At 41.2% G+C, this 17,209-nt stretch overlaps 1 protein-coding gene across 1 annotated transcript in view; it reads right to left on the reverse strand.

Moving 5' to 3' along the window:
• MIA3 (MIA SH3 domain ER export factor 3) overlaps positions 1-17,209 on the reverse strand; it is a 132,830-nt gene that overhangs the window by 98,580 nt on the left and 17,041 nt on the right. The window contains exons 3-4 of the mRNA XM_040351409.1: positions 10,621-10,707; positions 3,655-7,165 (exon numbers count right to left, since the gene is read on the reverse strand). Of these exons, the coding sequence (XP_040207343.1) occupies positions 3,655-7,165; positions 10,621-10,707 (3,598 nt within the window). The remainder of the gene's footprint in view (positions 1-3,654; positions 7,166-10,620; positions 10,708-17,209) is intronic.

Genomic DNA, 17,209 nt, shown 5'->3' on the forward strand with positions numbered 1-17,209 from the left:
TGTGCCGGGCTACAGACCAGGAAGAGGAGCTTCAAAAGCGTCTCTTCCTGCCCAGTGCCAACACCATTCTTCCCCAATTTGTGGCCCAAATATGCTAGGTCACCCAAATGCGGGTGAGAATTAATGTAACTTTACAAACATGACAAACAAAGGATTGTGACAACGTATGCTGCAAGAAGCAAAGTAAAACCCTATACATCACAAGATAAGATATAAAACATCAGTTAAAAAAAATATATAGATATAAATATATAAAAAAATAGAACAAACTTTATTTTTCATTAAAAACTTTGCTGAGTATAAGCCTGTACATTTCTGTTTCTGCAAAGTGGTGTTGCACAGTGCTTGTGCTCTACTCTACCAATTTCAACAGATTGGGACAACAGTCCTGGAGCCTGCACCAGTGTGTGATCATAAAGGCAATGCACAGATTTCATATTGTTCTCAGGGACAAATATGGGAATCCATGGTCATAGCTGCAAAGTTCACAAAAACAGGTATTCCCCCCCCCCCCCTTATGCCCTGTACACACGATCGGTTCCGATGGACCGTTTTCATCGGACAAACCGATCGTGTGTGGGCCCCATCATTTTTTTTTCTCATTGGTGGAAAAAAAAAGAACCGGTTTTAAAATTTTCTGATGGTTAAAAAAACGATAGAAAAAAACGATCGTCTGTGGGGAAATCCATCGGTCAAAAATCCACGCATGCTCAGAATCAAGTCGACGCATGCTCGAAAGCATTGAACTTCATTTTTCTCTGCACGTTGTTGTGTTTTACGTCACCGCGTTGGACACGATCGGATTTTTAACTGATGGTGTGTAGGCAAGACTGATGAAAGTCAGTTTCATCGGATATCTGATGAAAAAATACATTGGTCCGTTTTCATCGGATGAACCGATCGTGTGTACGTGGCATTAGAGGTTTTCCCTAATCTATTGCAAATGACAACTCAAAATGTTTTTGTGTTCCCTTAACTTTCTGTCTTGATGACAGCGGTCACCAGAACAAATAGAGAAGGTGAACCTCCCCAGTGGGGACACACACAGAAACCCTTTAGAAGGATTGTTGTACTATACACAGCAAAAATATATACAGTATTCTATAAAACAACATGAGATTCTTCATCTAGATCCAATCGGTAGCGTTCCCCAGGGGATCCGCCACTATTGCAGCAAATTTATATCTGCTCAACTGTGGCTTTCCTTCAGCTACTGCTGATTGTTCTAGGCTGCCTGGGGAGCCATTAAGCCACTGGGCAGGGCTACACACTGGCAGTTAGCAGGTATAGTGTATGGATAGTAGAGTGCCCACCCTGTCAGTGCTGGCCAATAACTTTTCTTGGGGTTGCTCAACCTCTAAGAGGGGATCTAGGACCTCATCAGTGTCACCATGGACCGCTGCTACATGGTGAGGCTGAAGATGGATCAGATACACGACAGGACACCCTATACTTCTCTGGATGCTGTCACTACTTAGCACTAATGCAAACATTTCCCTTAAAACCTATAAAAAAAAATCCCTGAATATCAATGAACAATGTATTTTTTAAGCACCAATGCAAACTTTTACTTGCACACAAATGCACCAATGCAAACTTTTCACTGCGTGCCATTGCAAATTTTTCCCTGCACACACTAATGCAAAGTTTTCCCTGTGCCCCAATGTTAGTTTTTCCCTGTGCCCCAATGTTAGTTTTTCCCTGTGCCCCAATGTTAATTTTTCCCTGTGCCCCAATGTTAATTTTTCCCTGTGCCCCAATATTAATTTTTCCCTGTGCTGCAATGTTAATTTTTCCCTTTGCCTTCGGCGCCAATGCAAATTTTGCCTCCTGCGCCAATGCAAACTATTCCCTGAACACAAATGCACTTTTTTTTTGCAAAGTTGTATTATGCAATTCTGCCACATTAACATACCACAAGTTGTAAAGGGAAAGTTTCTGGGGTTCCCCAAGATAGTGAAATGTTTTCAAGGGTTCCTTGAAAATAAAAAAAAGTTAAAGAGGAGGTCCTCCCTTCCGCGGTCATTGCTACTAAGGGAACCCGGCAGTGTAGCCTTTTGGCTTCACAGCCAGGCCCCTACTGCGCATGCGTGAAGATCACTGCGCTCTTTTCCTGGCCCAAAAGAATAGAATAGGAGGGAGGAGGAGGGACAGTCTGTAAAAAAAAGATCCGTAATACTTTTCTGTCCAGCCACCTTGCTTGCTTACAGATCTGTAGCAGCCAACAAATCAGCAGCAATCCATGCTTTTGGATGTGTCGGTTGCTTATTTGCCCAGCCCACTGCATGCCGTGTCCCTGGGACATAGTATCTTCATCCAGGTACTCCATCATAGTGGTCAAGACTCTGCTGATGTCAGTGCTCGAGTGCAAAGATTATGGACCTGTACCCAACCAAACCAACCCCCCCCCCCCCCCCCCCCGATTGCTTAGAAGACCTAAGTTTTGAGTTTTTACCTGGTTTAAAAGAGACCCATGCTTTGCCCATGCAGCTCAAAGTGATATGTTCACTTTAATGTTTCCATAACTAGTAACACATACTTAGGGTTCCTTTGCTCCACTACCACTTCATTCATCCACCAGGCATAGAGAAAAAGGGATCTGTATATAGTCTGAATCACAGCTTACTCAAAAGTACGGTATATATATGTCAGACCCAACCAAGCTACATGCATTTTCAGCAGAAGGCGAGCAATGGAAGCACCCATACTTCTCTCAATACAAAGTCACTTCAAACCAAACCTGTGGCTTTGATTTGCATAGCCAAAGCACAGATCTGCACACAAATATAGGTGAACGTGTCAAAAAGCTTTTCACTTCCATATTCATTACCTGCTTGACCACAACTCCTAAAAAACATCCACGATATTGCAACTGTGGCCCTTTTTGAGAAATTTGCAGCAAAACTGTATATCAATCAAAAAAAGGAAAACATTTAACATTTTGCAGCTTATTAGCTTTGAGATGTTGGGGCTGCATTCATTTTACATGTCTAAGCTTTTTTTTTCCTCTGCTATAGAGGGAGCATTAGTTATCACACAAGCTGAACAACCAATGTGTCATCCTTTGTTTATCTCCACTACATGGTGGATTGTTGGGATTAGTACTTTACACAATTAGGATAGTTTAATTAGTGCTTTATTTTAAGCTCATGGCAAGTGACAACGGAAGTGCATTTTTGTCACGGTATACAGGTATTTTCTTTGTGAAAACGTTCCTTGATTGAAAAAAAAACGTAGAGAACACATCTAAGCCCTGGTTCACACTGCTGCGTTTTGACATTCGATTTGACATGTCAAATCGGCGGCAATTTCCTGCAATGGCACCGTCCTAGTCGGTGCGACGCTGCATCCGAAATTTACATTGACATCTGTGCAGAAACCCACACAGATGTCTCTGAAATCTCAGCCGAAATCGGGACTGACAGGCGGGAGTGAAATCATGCGAGTTCAGCTGAACTCGCGCAGCTTCGTTCCTGCAACCCAGTGTGAACCTGGGCTAAGGACTGGTAAGCAGGAATAGATTTCATTTTTGTTTTGGGTTTACATATTTTGTAAGAGATGTTTGGGGAGGCCACAGTTTTGTATACAGGACTGTGCCATGCTGTAAAAAATGTTTATTTTAATTTTTTTACAAAAGTCTAAGACCATTCTTACCCTCTACTTCTTCTTTTTCTTGTCCTGGTGCAAGTAGAGAACTGTCACTCAGTGTGGAATGTTTATCTCTCAGCCTATACGAGACCTCCTGGACATCATCTAACAGAGCTGCTTCTTCATCAAACATTTCCTTATCGGTTACCATTTCCTCATGGTTTGCTTCTCGAGATTCCAAAACCCTCTCCACAAAGTCAAGAATATTTGACTCCGATGCTTCTAAAATCTGATCCAGAGCTTTGTCAAGATAATCCAGACGTAAATTATCTTTCCGGGCTGACTTCAGCTTAGATTCCATGTCCTGAAACATGACTTCCAGCCTCATAATGTTGTCGGGACCAAGGTACTTTGTGAACTGTGCTATGCTTTCCTCCTCCAAAAACTCCCTCATAATGCTCAAGGCTTTGATGTTTTCAATATAAGATGCTTCCTCTACTGTTTCACTCTTTGAAAGTATGGATTCTACAAAAGGATCTTCATCTAATGGTTTATTCTCTTCTACCTCAGCTATCTTGTCATCAGTCTGGTCAGGAAGGTCTTGTTGTACATCTTCCTTGGGTGTTCCAGCTCCATGCTCCATTTCAGAAGTTTCTGTATTTTCATCCTCCTTCTGTATTTGTATGTTTGTATCTACAATATCTGAATTTTTATTTTTCTCAGTCAGATCTTCAGTAACAACCACTTGTTGTTCACCATTTTCTGTTCCAATTTCCTCTTCTTTAGTTTGAATCACATTATCTTTTTCCACTTTAAGGGAATCTTCAGTTTTTTGTGTGTTTGTGTTCTTACTTTCTAGATCCGAATTGTATAATTCTTGGTCAGGCTCAGATTTTGCAGACACATTGGGATCTATATTTGTTTCTTGATCAGTTTTTGCAAGCATTTCTCTAGCTAGAGATGCATTGACAGCATTTTCATCTTCGAGAAAACCATCTACATTTCCGTCATCTTTTTCTTCTTTATCAGCAGATACTGGGGGATGCTCAATATCCGAGGTAGTTTTTTTTTCAAGATCCTGATTGCTTAAAATGGACTCTGTTGCCCTTTCCTTAAAATTGTCTGCATCAGTATCTTTTGACTCTTGTTGTTCCTCTTGGTCACTTGACTTGTGCTGCCCATGTTCGGTTTCTTTGTTGGTCTCACTTGTCTCAAGGGGAGTATCAACAGTACTGCCTTCTTGTACTAGAGCATCCTTTAGAGTTGGGAACTTGTCCAATGTTTGTTCAGCTAAAGGTTTTCGATCTTCTAAATTTTCCTTTTCTTCATTGCTTCCTGCTTCCGAAGGTGCAGTTTTTTTAACTACTGGATCTGAAAATTGTATCTGTGACTTTTCCACTTCTGGATGTTCACTTGTTGATTTGACATCTTCTGGATTCTCTGGACTTTTGTCCAGTTTTACTTCTTGAGCCTCATCTTGAACACTCTTGGGGTTTTCCAGATTAGATTCCTCTGATAACATATTTTCAGAGTGCTCCTGTTTTAAAGATTCTTGTTCTAGTAAACCCTCTCTTACCTCCTCTAATTTAATGTCTTTTTCGTTCAAGTCTTCTGGCATTGGCTTATCACTGTGATCAACAATTACTTCATCTTCTTCATTTGTTTTTATCTTAGTTTCTTTAACTGCAGAACCTTCCAAACCTGCATCATTTGGGGGTTGTTGGATTTCCTCTGTAGTTTTATCACTGATCTTAGAATCCACTGCTTCAATTTTTAATTCAGATGACTCTTTCACATTTATGATTTCAGGTTGGTCTTGTGTATTTGGATCAGGTTGGTCTTGTGATTTATCATCAGTACTACCCTTAGAAAGAAGTGTTTCATCAGTTGAAGACATGTTTACTGTATTTTCTTGTGAGTTGTTTGCTGTAATTTTGATCTTTTCACTTTCTAACGATCGATCGTTGTCAACAGCTAGCAATGCTTCTTGTAATTCCTTTTCTTTGAAAAAAAATGCATCATCACCAAAAGGGGGTTCTAAATGTTTATTTTCACGCATGTTGCTTTTCTCCATGCCGAGTAGGTACAAGTTCTCATCTTCTTCTAACTCTTCAATTGGTTCATCATCATCATCATCTTCTTCTTGTTCTTCCGAATCAGTTTCATCTAGGTCAGTGACACCTCGTGTGTGTTCCCCTCCACTGACTATAGCAAAGAAAGTGTCTCCCAACGTTGTGAGAATATTCTTATCTTGCTTTATAGGTGTAGCATGACCCATGTCAACAGGGACTTTTATGTCCTCTTTCGATGGGGATGTCTTTGCTTCTGATGCAATGGTGGAATTGGAATCATTCTCAAAAACTGTTTGATCTGATGACTGCATATTCAATTCTTCATGAGATAACAAAGGTGTTTCTGTTGGCTCTCCAATACCCCCTTCCTCTTGTGGCTTGTAAGGTTCAACATCTTCTTTTTGGTACTCACCTTTAACTGTAACATGCCTGGTCTCTTCATCTTCAGTTACCACTGCATCACCTGTTAAATCAGCTTCTGTCTTTAAGTTTACACCCTTATCTTTGTCTACTGGAGTAAGAGATTCTGCAATGTTGTTTTCTGTAAACTTTTTAGCTTCTTCCTGAGAGATGCTGTCATTTTTGGCTTGTTCACTATCTGGCACTTGTGATTCACTTTTTGCATTTTGCTCTGTTGCTGAATGATCAGCCTTTTCTTCCTGAGAATCTTTGGATTTGCTATTTACAGTGGTTGTATGTACATCATCTGTTGCAGAAGGGGTTTCTTTGCTTATTTGGTGTTCATCCTCTTTGTGATCGCTTTCAGATCTTGTTTCTGGACTTTCAGAAGGTGCAATCTGCTCTTGAGATGCTGAAGCAGGTACTTCCACTGATGGCTTATCAGTCTCTGGATTAAGTGCCTGTCTTTCATTTTGTTCACGATCAGAATTGTATGGATTCTCCTGCTTCACTCCGGAGTCTGAACCAGGAGGTTCTTCAATATTTTTATCAGTTTCTGAAGTTGACACTTCCTCTGGCTGTGTTCCAGGCCCTGAGATACCAAGAGGACTGTCAACTTCAGTCTGTGAATGGGGTGTTGATGTTTCCGATGACAAATGTAGCTCCTCTGGTGTTGACCCAGAGTCTGAAACAGATGTCTTATCTTGAGGTACACCTAATTCTGAAATAGATTGCTCGCCTAAATCTACTTTAGATTCTAAAATAGACAGTTCATCTGAGGGCTTTTCTAAAGAGGATGGCTTTTCAGGTGGTTCTTTAGTTTCTGAGGAATGAGGCTCATTTTGTGATTCTCCAGCTTCTGAAGGTGGTGTCTCATTTGATGGCTCCTCAGATTCTGATTGAGGTGGCTTCCCTGGTGGTTCGCTAGATTTTGAAGGTTCTTCTGATTTTACTTCAGATTCTGACGTAGACTGTTCGCTGGGTAGAGATTCAGTCTCTGAGGGTATCTTTGTGTCTACTTTGATTTTTGATTTCCTTAAAAGTTCATCAACATCATAGCTATCAAACTTGTCTGCCCCATCTTCAAAACATACAAAATCTGTTTCCTGCAGAATAGCAACATAATTAGAAGAAAACAATGACAAATACAACTAAAGTCAGTTAAAATGTATGTATAGCAAAGTGTGCAAAAAGGAATATTCGCACTATAAAATTACATGTGGATATATTTTAAGTGATCCAAATACTTATTCAAATGTGTAGTGTAAAAATTAAAAATTAAAAAAATGTAATATAATAAAATTTGTGAATTTAAAAAGTGCATTTGAATGCTATTAAGGAATAAATAGCATACAGTGAAAAGCAACAAAAATCTGTAAATGCAAATATAAAGTTGTGATACAAAACGTCACGCAGACCTCCTCTGTATGAGTCAAATATCTGTGAATCAAACCATCAAACAATATTCACATAAATACACAACAGTAAAAATGAAAATAAAAATGAAAATAAAGTCCACTGTATCTAAAAAGAAAGAAAAATCCTGTCCCACAAAGGAAGATCCATATAAAAGATGAGTTCCACCTCGTGCAGAACACACAGGTGAGAAATGGAACCTTACCAGATTAGATGGACCTTTCTAAAACAGGGTCATAGAAGCATACAGATGAACCTCTGCAGGGTCTAATGCCCTGTACACACGATCGGTTCGTCTGATGAAAACAGTCCTTTGTGGGACTGGATTTTTCCTTCTTTTTAGATACAGTGGACTTTATTTTCATTTTTACTGTTGTATATTTATGTGAATATTGCTTGATGGTTTGATTCACAGATATTTGACGTTTTGTATCACAACTTTATATTTGGATTTACAGATATTTGTTGCTTTTCACTGCATTTATTCCTTAATAGCATTCACATGCACTTTTTAAATTCACGAATTTTATTATATTAATTCAATTGTTTTAACTTTTCATTTTTTATTTTTACACTACACATTTCAATAAGTATTTGGATCACTTAATATATATCCATATGTAATTTTATAGCGCGACTATTTCATTTTTGCACAGTTGTTTTCACATGATTATCACATGTTTTAGGTCGCAGCTTATTATTCACTTAGTTTAATTTTTTCATATATGTACCATTAGCGCAGAATTATATATAGATAAGTAAAGCATTTAAACCCATCAGATTATTTTTGCTGTTTTTTTAAGGAGCTTTTTTTCCACTTCCTGTCCCGGAGATGCAACAGGCGGTGAGAAATCTCTAAAGAAGGAATGGAATTACCCTCTTAAAGTGGGAGTAAACTCCCTTTGTTGATTTTTACACACCGTTTAGGAGATAATTTACTTTAGAAGCAGCAAGTGACATCACCGGCGCATGCGCTCTTAAGGGACAGCATACCCGTGCCATTGCTTCAGAGCCCTGTGCAGTAAACGTGATTTCCGTGCCCATGAGCGGGAGTGACATCATTGCAGCTTGGTCATTCATAGTGCCGAAGCCCATTAACCTGGAAGGAAGACCAGGTGAGGATGAAAGCGCCTACACTGGTGACAGAGTGCCACTGGAGGGTTTTGCTTTTTAGGTAAGTCTTTCATAATGTGCTAGGATGTGGCGCATACGAGCACATTATGACTTAAACTGCCCATGGCCCAATTTTTTTTTTTCTTCGATTTACTACTACTTTAACTAGTTATAACTAGAACAAATGTTCCCATTGGAAGACATACCCTCAACCTTACATTGTCAACTGTAAAATTTAGATTCCTGTTACTTTTTGTCTTCGTGAAAATGCCCACTGGGACAACAAAAGAATGAATCTACCTAATAAAAACCGTACGGGAGTCTAACACTTCATCCAAAAAAAAAAAAAAGTTTTGATATACAGTACATACGCGTTAAATCTTTAAAACCATTTAAAGAGAATCAATTAGACCTGTTCCCCGCATTTTTACCATACAGCATATACCCTATACTTGAGTATAAGACGACCTGAATATAAGCCGAGGCACCCAATTTTACCACAAAAAAAATAGGAAAACGTAATAACTTGAGTATAAGCCTAGGGTGGGAAATGCAGCAGCTACTGTAAGTGGAAAAGAGGGTAAACAATGCCCATTTGCAGTCTCACTCTGCCCATGGCATGTCTAACTGTGCCCATGGTATGCCTCACTGTTCCGATCTGCATACCTGAACTCCCGCTGTTTCACGCAGTCAGTCGGCTGCTGTCCAGTGTAACAAAGCCCCGCCTCCTCCTCATAGGCAGAACACTCAGTTTCCCAGCAGTGAGTCAGTGTTCCGCCTATCACGAATGAGGAGGAGGCGGGGCTTTGTTACAATGGACGGCCGCCGACTAGACTGATGTCACAGTGCCGATGGATCAGGTGCATGAGGCTTCAGATGGACACAGACTCGAGTAAAAGCCGAGGGGGGAATTTTCAGCAAAAAAAAAAAATGTGCTAAAAATTTCGGCTTATACTCAAGTATATACAGTATTTATGAATTGTTTGTTTTAGATACAAGATACTATTAGGACAGCTTCTCCTTACATTTTTATGTTAATATTTTAACTAACTATGACCATATGCTGCCAATTACGAACTGTAACCTTTTTATTGACTCAACATTCTCCAGCACTAATAAAAGGGGCATTGTTCATAGCCCCCAAAATGTGTTTGGAACATATATGGAATGTACTGGACTGTTTAATGGAAAAAATTTGACATTTAGACTGAAATTCTTTGATGTTGGCACACCTTTCTTGTTCTTCTCACACTAAAAAATTGACAAGGGCTCTAATCCTTCCACACTTCATCCAAAAGTTCTGCCTATACAGCCATAAGTCCCAATGTTTGTGTAATAAGTGCGTTTTTTTCTGTGTGGGCCTATTCACACAGATGCAGTAGGCAGGGATGTCTTAATGAGAGGGCACACCAGTCAATTTCTATTTTATAAAGTGTCTAAATGCTGTAACAACCTAACAAAACTGACCTTAGTTTACAGGCCAACTTTACTAGAATACATTAAGCTTGTGTATTACAGGGGTATTTATATTTAAAAAGTGAAATTGTGGCCGGAACTCCGCTTTAAGACAGCCCTGGCAGAAGGGGGCAGTGGGGTGCCCAATTCAGCGAATCACACAGCTCCCTTTTTTTATTTTTTTGCGTACAAACTTTATTTGAAGTGTACAAAGTGTACACTTCATTCATGACAATTCGCTGCGCCTGCGATCCGGCATGGTGCAGTGCAATAAAATGTAGCATGCATAAGCTGTGCTGCAGCGTGAATTGTACACATATGAAACAATTGTTTCCTGTGGTGAAAGATGTTTTACAATGCAGTAAAACGTCTGTCAATGCACATTCACCCTTAGGTCAAAGGAACTTACTGAGCAGATTTAAAAAGAAAAATAAGGATCAGTGATTTGCAGTAATCCATAGCAGAAGTTAACAGATTTCTGTTTTCTTTAGAGAAGTTAGAAGCACAGAAAATTAATTATGATCATTGCTATGAGTTACTTTGCTCGTTATTTTTAACACTCGAAATGAAGACTTACATCTGTAGGCAACTCCAGCTCATCTTTTGTGTAAACTTGTTTTATGTCTACTAAATCCTTTGGGAAATATCCAAAACCTGTACCAACCTGTAAAAAGATCAAAAACAAAACAATTATTTTTTTTCCACTTCACCAATAAATTTGTTAGTGTCAACTGATATAATGATAATCCACCCCACCCTAACAAAAACACAAAAAATTACATTCTCTGAAAAGATGTACACAACCAATACACAGATCCGTTATTGATGCCTGAAGGCTTGTTCACACTGGTTGCTTTACCTTGAATTTTGCAATACAGGTAGAATACAGTGTAATACAGAGAGCAATGCCATCAAGATGCCAGTGAGGTGGCAATGAGGTTCCAACATGACAAAGTCATGAAACTCTGCCCAACTGACATGCTGCGTCCACACCGGACCTTTCCAAACATTTATCTCAGTTCTTTTTCTCAACCTATGGCCAGCCTATGTAAAAATCCATCACACTCACGGGGCAGCATGTTACTAAACCCACAACAGTAAAATCAGTCTGTATATGTAGTAAAGAATGCTCGTTATACTCACTGTGTAACCTAAGGCTGCATTCACACCTGAGCGTTTTGTCGCCTTAAGCGCGACGCTCAAAAACGCTAGAGGGGAAAAAATACATTATTCCCTATGGAGATGGTTCACATCTCCACTCCAAAACGCCTGACGCCGAACGCCGAACGCCTGAAGCTCAAACAAGTTCCGGACCCTTTTTTGTCGCGCGAATCGGGTGGTTTGGGCGTTTCTATTTCCCATAGAAAGTAATGGAAACGCTCGATTCAAGCGACTAGCGCGACAACGAGCGTTTGCTACGGGCGTTTTGTCGCTTTAATCAATAGAACATTTCACCCAGGCAGAAAAAAAAAAAATCTACCAACATAGCAACAAGTGATGAAAAGATGATAATTTTTCATATTGGCTAAAATAAAAAACGTCGAAGTACAAAAACGTCGGACGACGCTGTATGCAAACGCGCAAATAAGCATGAATATGCGCCGTAAAAAAACGACCGAACGACCTACGCTCAGGTGTGAATGCAGCCTAAAAATGCTGTTCCTGTCTTCTCTGATCCTTCTCTTCTTCCACCGTCTCCAAAAAATAACCTGATATTTACAGAGCCAGGGGACGGACTGCACATGCTCAGTTTGGTGTGTATTGCTAGAGAGTTTTTTTTTTCTTGGGAGACTGCATGTGATCAGCACAGGGCCAATCAGCACTGTCCAGACAGAGGATCAGGGGAAAATGAAAACTCCTTCTACAAGCTTTGCTAGGAACTGATACAAGTCACCAAACTGCTATTTATTGCTAATGCGAAAAGGTATTTATCCATTTATTTTTACTAAAATAATTGCATTTCCATGTTCTGTGTACTGTGGGGGACCAGATATAGTGAATGCAGGGCCATGGGTTTAGTAACACTTTATTTTCTGCCTCTCACCTTGTGACCAGCCTGTTGTAAAATTCACCACACTCACCCAGCTTAGTATATCTGCTGTCCCTCACTCTATAACCAGCCTCTGTAGAAATCTATCACACATTACAAGGATTTTACCAAACTTTGTTCAGATTTCTACCTTTTGTTTATCCATGTGTGTTTGTCTCTGTCCATGTGGGAAAATGACTCTAATGAGCGTGATTTCATAACTATCAATCAGCTGGGGCACTTGCAGGGCACTAATGATGGAAAGCTGCGGGGCCTGCATCCCTTTAGATGTGATTTCCTTATTGGGATTATCTTACCAAAAAAAAACATTTTTGTTGTAGGGGATGCCTGAAATCTGACTTGTATCTTAGTGCAGACTTCTGGGGAAATTGGTGAGCCAATCACACAAGCAGGAAATTATGTTTCTGAGGGCGTTCTGTACGCACTGTGTGTACAGAACACCTCCAGGTAGTCATATTGCATGGCATTTTAGAAAATTACAGCGGCTTGTATTACAATCTGACTTGTGTTGCAATTGTATACGCTATATCAATTTTTCTCTTTTTGCTTTTTCCCCCCCTCCAATGAAAATGGAGTTACCCTTTAAAGTTCTGGGCGAAATATGACTTTTAAGCTAAAAATACCCCTAGAATACTCATGCCACATGCAATGTAGCAAAAGGTTTGCTGTAAACTATACCCAGTTTTTTATTTGTGCAGCATCGCTTTCCTACTTTGTGAAGTTTCTGCACAGCGTGGCCATCTCCAGTGTGGGCAACTGAAGCCACAGTGTCCTTCTTCCTGGATTCTGTGCATGCTGGCTACCCAGCATGTACCTGCTGATCTCGCACATATGCAGTGCAATCTTGGTCAGCTTGCCATGCCAAGCTGACCAAGATGTTACATAGACGCCAATGGTAAATGTTACTGGAGCCGTGCCATGCCAAGCTGATAAAGATTTTTTATAGACTCCAATGTTAAATGTTACGGGAGCCGTGCCATGCCAAGCTGACCAAGAATTTCCAAAGATGCCAATGTTAAATGTTATGGGAGCAGTGCCATGCCAAGCTGACCAAGATCTCCCAGGAGCCAATGCAAAACCGGAAAGGACATCTGCCGCTAAAGGAGGAAGTGAAATTAGATATAGGCTTAAATCGGGTAAGTGAACAGAAAAAATACAAATAAATTGCCAATTCATTTTAAGAATGCACATTAGTGCTGCATGGTGAGGAGTGAAAAATGTGGGTGGAACTCCGCTTTAAGGTGTGCTAAAACTAAGGCAAGCTAAAACAACATGCATCAATATTGACTGAGGTCACTTAAAGCGGATGTGCCATGGGAACAAAATATTAAAAGTCAGCAGCTACAAATACTGCAGCTGCTGACTTTTAATATTAGGACACTTACCTGTCCTGGAGTCCAGCGCCGATCGCAGCAGAGCACGAGCGATCGCTCGTCACTCTGCTGCTCCCCCCGCCATCCACGCTGAGGGAACCAGGAAGTGAAGCGCTGCGGCTTCACTGCCCGGTTCCCTACGGCGCATGCGCGAGTCGCGCTGCGCCCGCCGATTGGCTCACACGCTGTGTGCTGGGAGCCGAGTGTTCCCAGCACACAACGGGCGACAGACGGGATGTGACGGAATGCCCGTCTTTCGCCCGTATCGTGTGGCCGGAAGTGGGTGCAAATACCTGTATTTAGACAGGTGTCTGCACCCCCCTCCCCCCTGAAAGGTGTCAAATGTGACACCGGAGGGGGGGAGGGTTCCGATCAGCGGGACTCCACTTTAGGGTGGAGGACCGCTTTAAGCATGCCTTAAACTTTATGATGCCTTGTGTGCTGATGAATAAGTGCCAAGGAGGCTTCCATCACTGACCTCTGCACGACAATTCTAGGTGCTATGCTGTCATGTGTATCCTCTGGCTTCAATATTGAGACACTGGCCCTGAAAAGGAAGGCACAAAAGGGACTTTTCTCCAACTTTGCGATCCATATGCTCCATGTTGGGACATGGACTAAAGTATTGATGTCAAACTGTCAACATAACAGCGGGGCGGCCAGCCTGGCATTGTATTTTTTATTTTTACAACAGGAATACTTTAATCTGATTGGTTGCACTTTGTACTGACTTATTAACTGACCCCAGCTGTGAAACTGTCTGTCACTGACTACATCACGAGCCGGCCACCAACCAGCTAAAAATAAGCCTCTCTAGCACAACATTAAAGTCCTCCTACAATGCAGGAAATGAAGTTTTTATACTGCAGATATTCATTCTATCACCATCTAATAATAACTGTACTATGAATACATGGAACGTTGCGTAACATTCTGCAGCACTGCACCACTGACCTTCATACTATTACCGATGTCTGCCATACGCACAGCTAACAGGTTTTCCCACACACGAAGATGTCTGGAGTTGAAGCCGAAAACGCAGAGAGCGGTGACAATAGGGAGTAGGTTATGAGGCCTGCTAAATTCTCCCTGACTGCCAGAGTGCAAAAAATCCTTCCAAAGGAACATGTAAAGTGATGTATTTAAAACCCAACTGCAGACAAATTTGCTTTATTGTGCAAAGAGTGGGCAAAAGTTCCCCAGCTACTTCCTGTGACAGGGTGACAACACGGCCTTTCAAAGCCTACATGCAGAATCAGCGTTGTCACTATAAGGAATTTAGCCTATTTGCGTGGGATCACAGTGTTTTGGTGCCAGCCGAAGGCAAGGGCCAAGCAATCAGCCACGCTGCCAGAAGCCTGAAAAACTCTACTGGAGGCCGAAAGCTGCTGTGGCTGGACAAATGCCTGGAATGCAAGCAGTGTTCATTTTGGCAGCAAATTTCGATTTTGTTTTCTACTGCGTACACACAATCAGAATCTGTGCTGTGTGAGCCCTGGTTCACACTGGGTACGATTTGGAACGATTTGAGATGCGATTTGACATGTCAAATCGCATCTCAAATCGGCGGCAATTGTCGGCAATGGCACTGTCCTAATCAGTGCGACGCCGCATCTGCGATTTCAAAAAGTAGTTCCTGTACTACTTTTTGCGATTTCGGGCCGCGATTTACATTAAATTGCGGCCGAAATCGCGGCAAAATCGCGGCAAAATCGCATTTTGAATTCGCAGCAGTGTGAACCTAGGCTTAAGGAGGGGGTCCTTTCCTTTCAATCACCTCTCACTGAGCTCTGCACTGTGTAACTTCAGGTCCCCGCCCCCTGCTTTCTAAAAGCTCAGACAAGCTGTACAAATTCTGCACTTTGAACAGCTGTAGAGAAGAGAGGGCTGCAGATAAATAGTTACAACTTATGTAGGAGGATTTGTTTAATCTCTGTGTATCACCTGAGGCCAGTCACTTTACTGGGTATATGTGAAGGTTTACACTCACTATAAGGATAACCGTACCCTTTGTATAGTTGACCTTTAGGCTGCATTCACACCTGAGCGTAGCGTTTTTGATCGTTTTTTTCTGGCGTTTTGTCGCACGTATTCACATGTATTCGCGCGTTTGCATACAGCGTTGTCCGACGTTTTTGAACTTCGTCGTTTTTTATTTTAGCCAATAGGAAAAATGTTGCTATGTTTGTATATTTTTTTTTATCATCTTCCTGGGTGAATGTTCTATTTCACAGAACAGATTAACCACTTCCCGACCGCCACATGTAGATATACGTCGGCAGAATGGCACGGACAGGCACATCAACGTACCTGCCTAGACGTGGGTCGGGGGTCCGATCGGGACCCCCCCCCGCTACACGCGGCGGTCGGGTTCCCTCGGGGAGCGATCCGGGACGACGGCGCGGCTATTTGTTTATAGCCGCTCCGTCGCGATCGCTCCCCGGAGCTAAAGAACGGGGAGAGCCGTATGTAAACACGTCTTCCCCGTGCTTCACTATGGCGCTGCATCGATCGAGTGATTCCCTTTATAGGGGAGACTCGATCAATGACGTCATTCCTACAGCCACACCCCCCTACAGTTGTAAACACACTCTAAGTGTACACTAAATCCTACAGTGCCACCTGTGGTTAACTCCCAAACTGCAACTATCATTTTCACAATAAAGAATGCAATTTAAATGCATTTTTTGCTGTGAAAATGACAATGGTCCCAAAAATGTGTCAAAATTGTCCGAAGTGTCCGCCATAATGTCGCAGTCACGAAAAAAATCGCTGATCGCCGCCATTAGTAGTAAAAAAAAAAAAATTTATAAAAATGCAATAAAACTATCCCCTATTTTGTAAACGCTATAAATTTTGCGCAAAGCAATCGATAAACGCTTATTGCGATTTTTTTTACCAAAAATAGGTAGAAGAATACGTATCGGCCTAAACCGAGGGAAAAAAATGTTATATATGTTTTTGGGGGATATTTATTATAGCAAAAAGTAAAAAAATATTGCATTTTTTTCAAAATTGTAGCTCTATTTTTGTTTATAGCGCAAAAAATAAAAACCGCAGAGGTGATCAAATGCCACCAAAAGAAAGCTCTATTTGTGGGGAAAAAAGGACGCCAATCTTGTTACACAGTGCAGAGCTCAGTGAGAGGTGATTGAAAGGAAAGGACCCCCTCCTTCACACAACACACAGGAAGAGCAATGAGGCTGTCAATCACAGGCTGTGTGTTTGAGCTCCCTTTTTTAACCTGTCAGAAGTGACTCATGCAGATAGCAGACAGAAATTACATTTAGTGCTCTGGATTGAGACAAGTACAAGTGTAGAGTAGGGGTCTCAAACTGGTGGCCCTCCAGCTGTTGCGAAACTACAAGTCCCATGAGGCATTGCAAGGCTGACAGTTACAAGCATGACTCCCACAGGCAGAGGCATGATGGGACTTGTAGTTTTGCAACAGCTGGAGGGCTGCCAGTTTGAGACCCCTGCGTTTGTTCATATTTGCTTTGTTCATATTTCATGTCTGAGGTTTACAACCACTTTAATAAAAGTGATTACTTAGCAACATTTAACACTTGCTTGCTCTCTAACTGGCATGCTCATCCTATGGCTTCACTATTTAGTAAGGGACTGACCTTGATATCTGAGACATCTTATTTTTTTTCTTCTTTTGGATATTCAGTTATTCAATAGAAATGTTGGTGTCATTTATGCGCTTTAAGTGACAATAGGAGCATTGTACATTTTAAAAT

Source organism: Rana temporaria, chromosome 4 (genome assembly GCF_905171775.1).
Source record: "Rana temporaria chromosome 4, aRanTem1.1, whole genome shotgun sequence".
Lineage (NCBI taxonomy): Eukaryota > Metazoa > Chordata > Amphibia > Anura > Ranidae > Rana > Rana temporaria.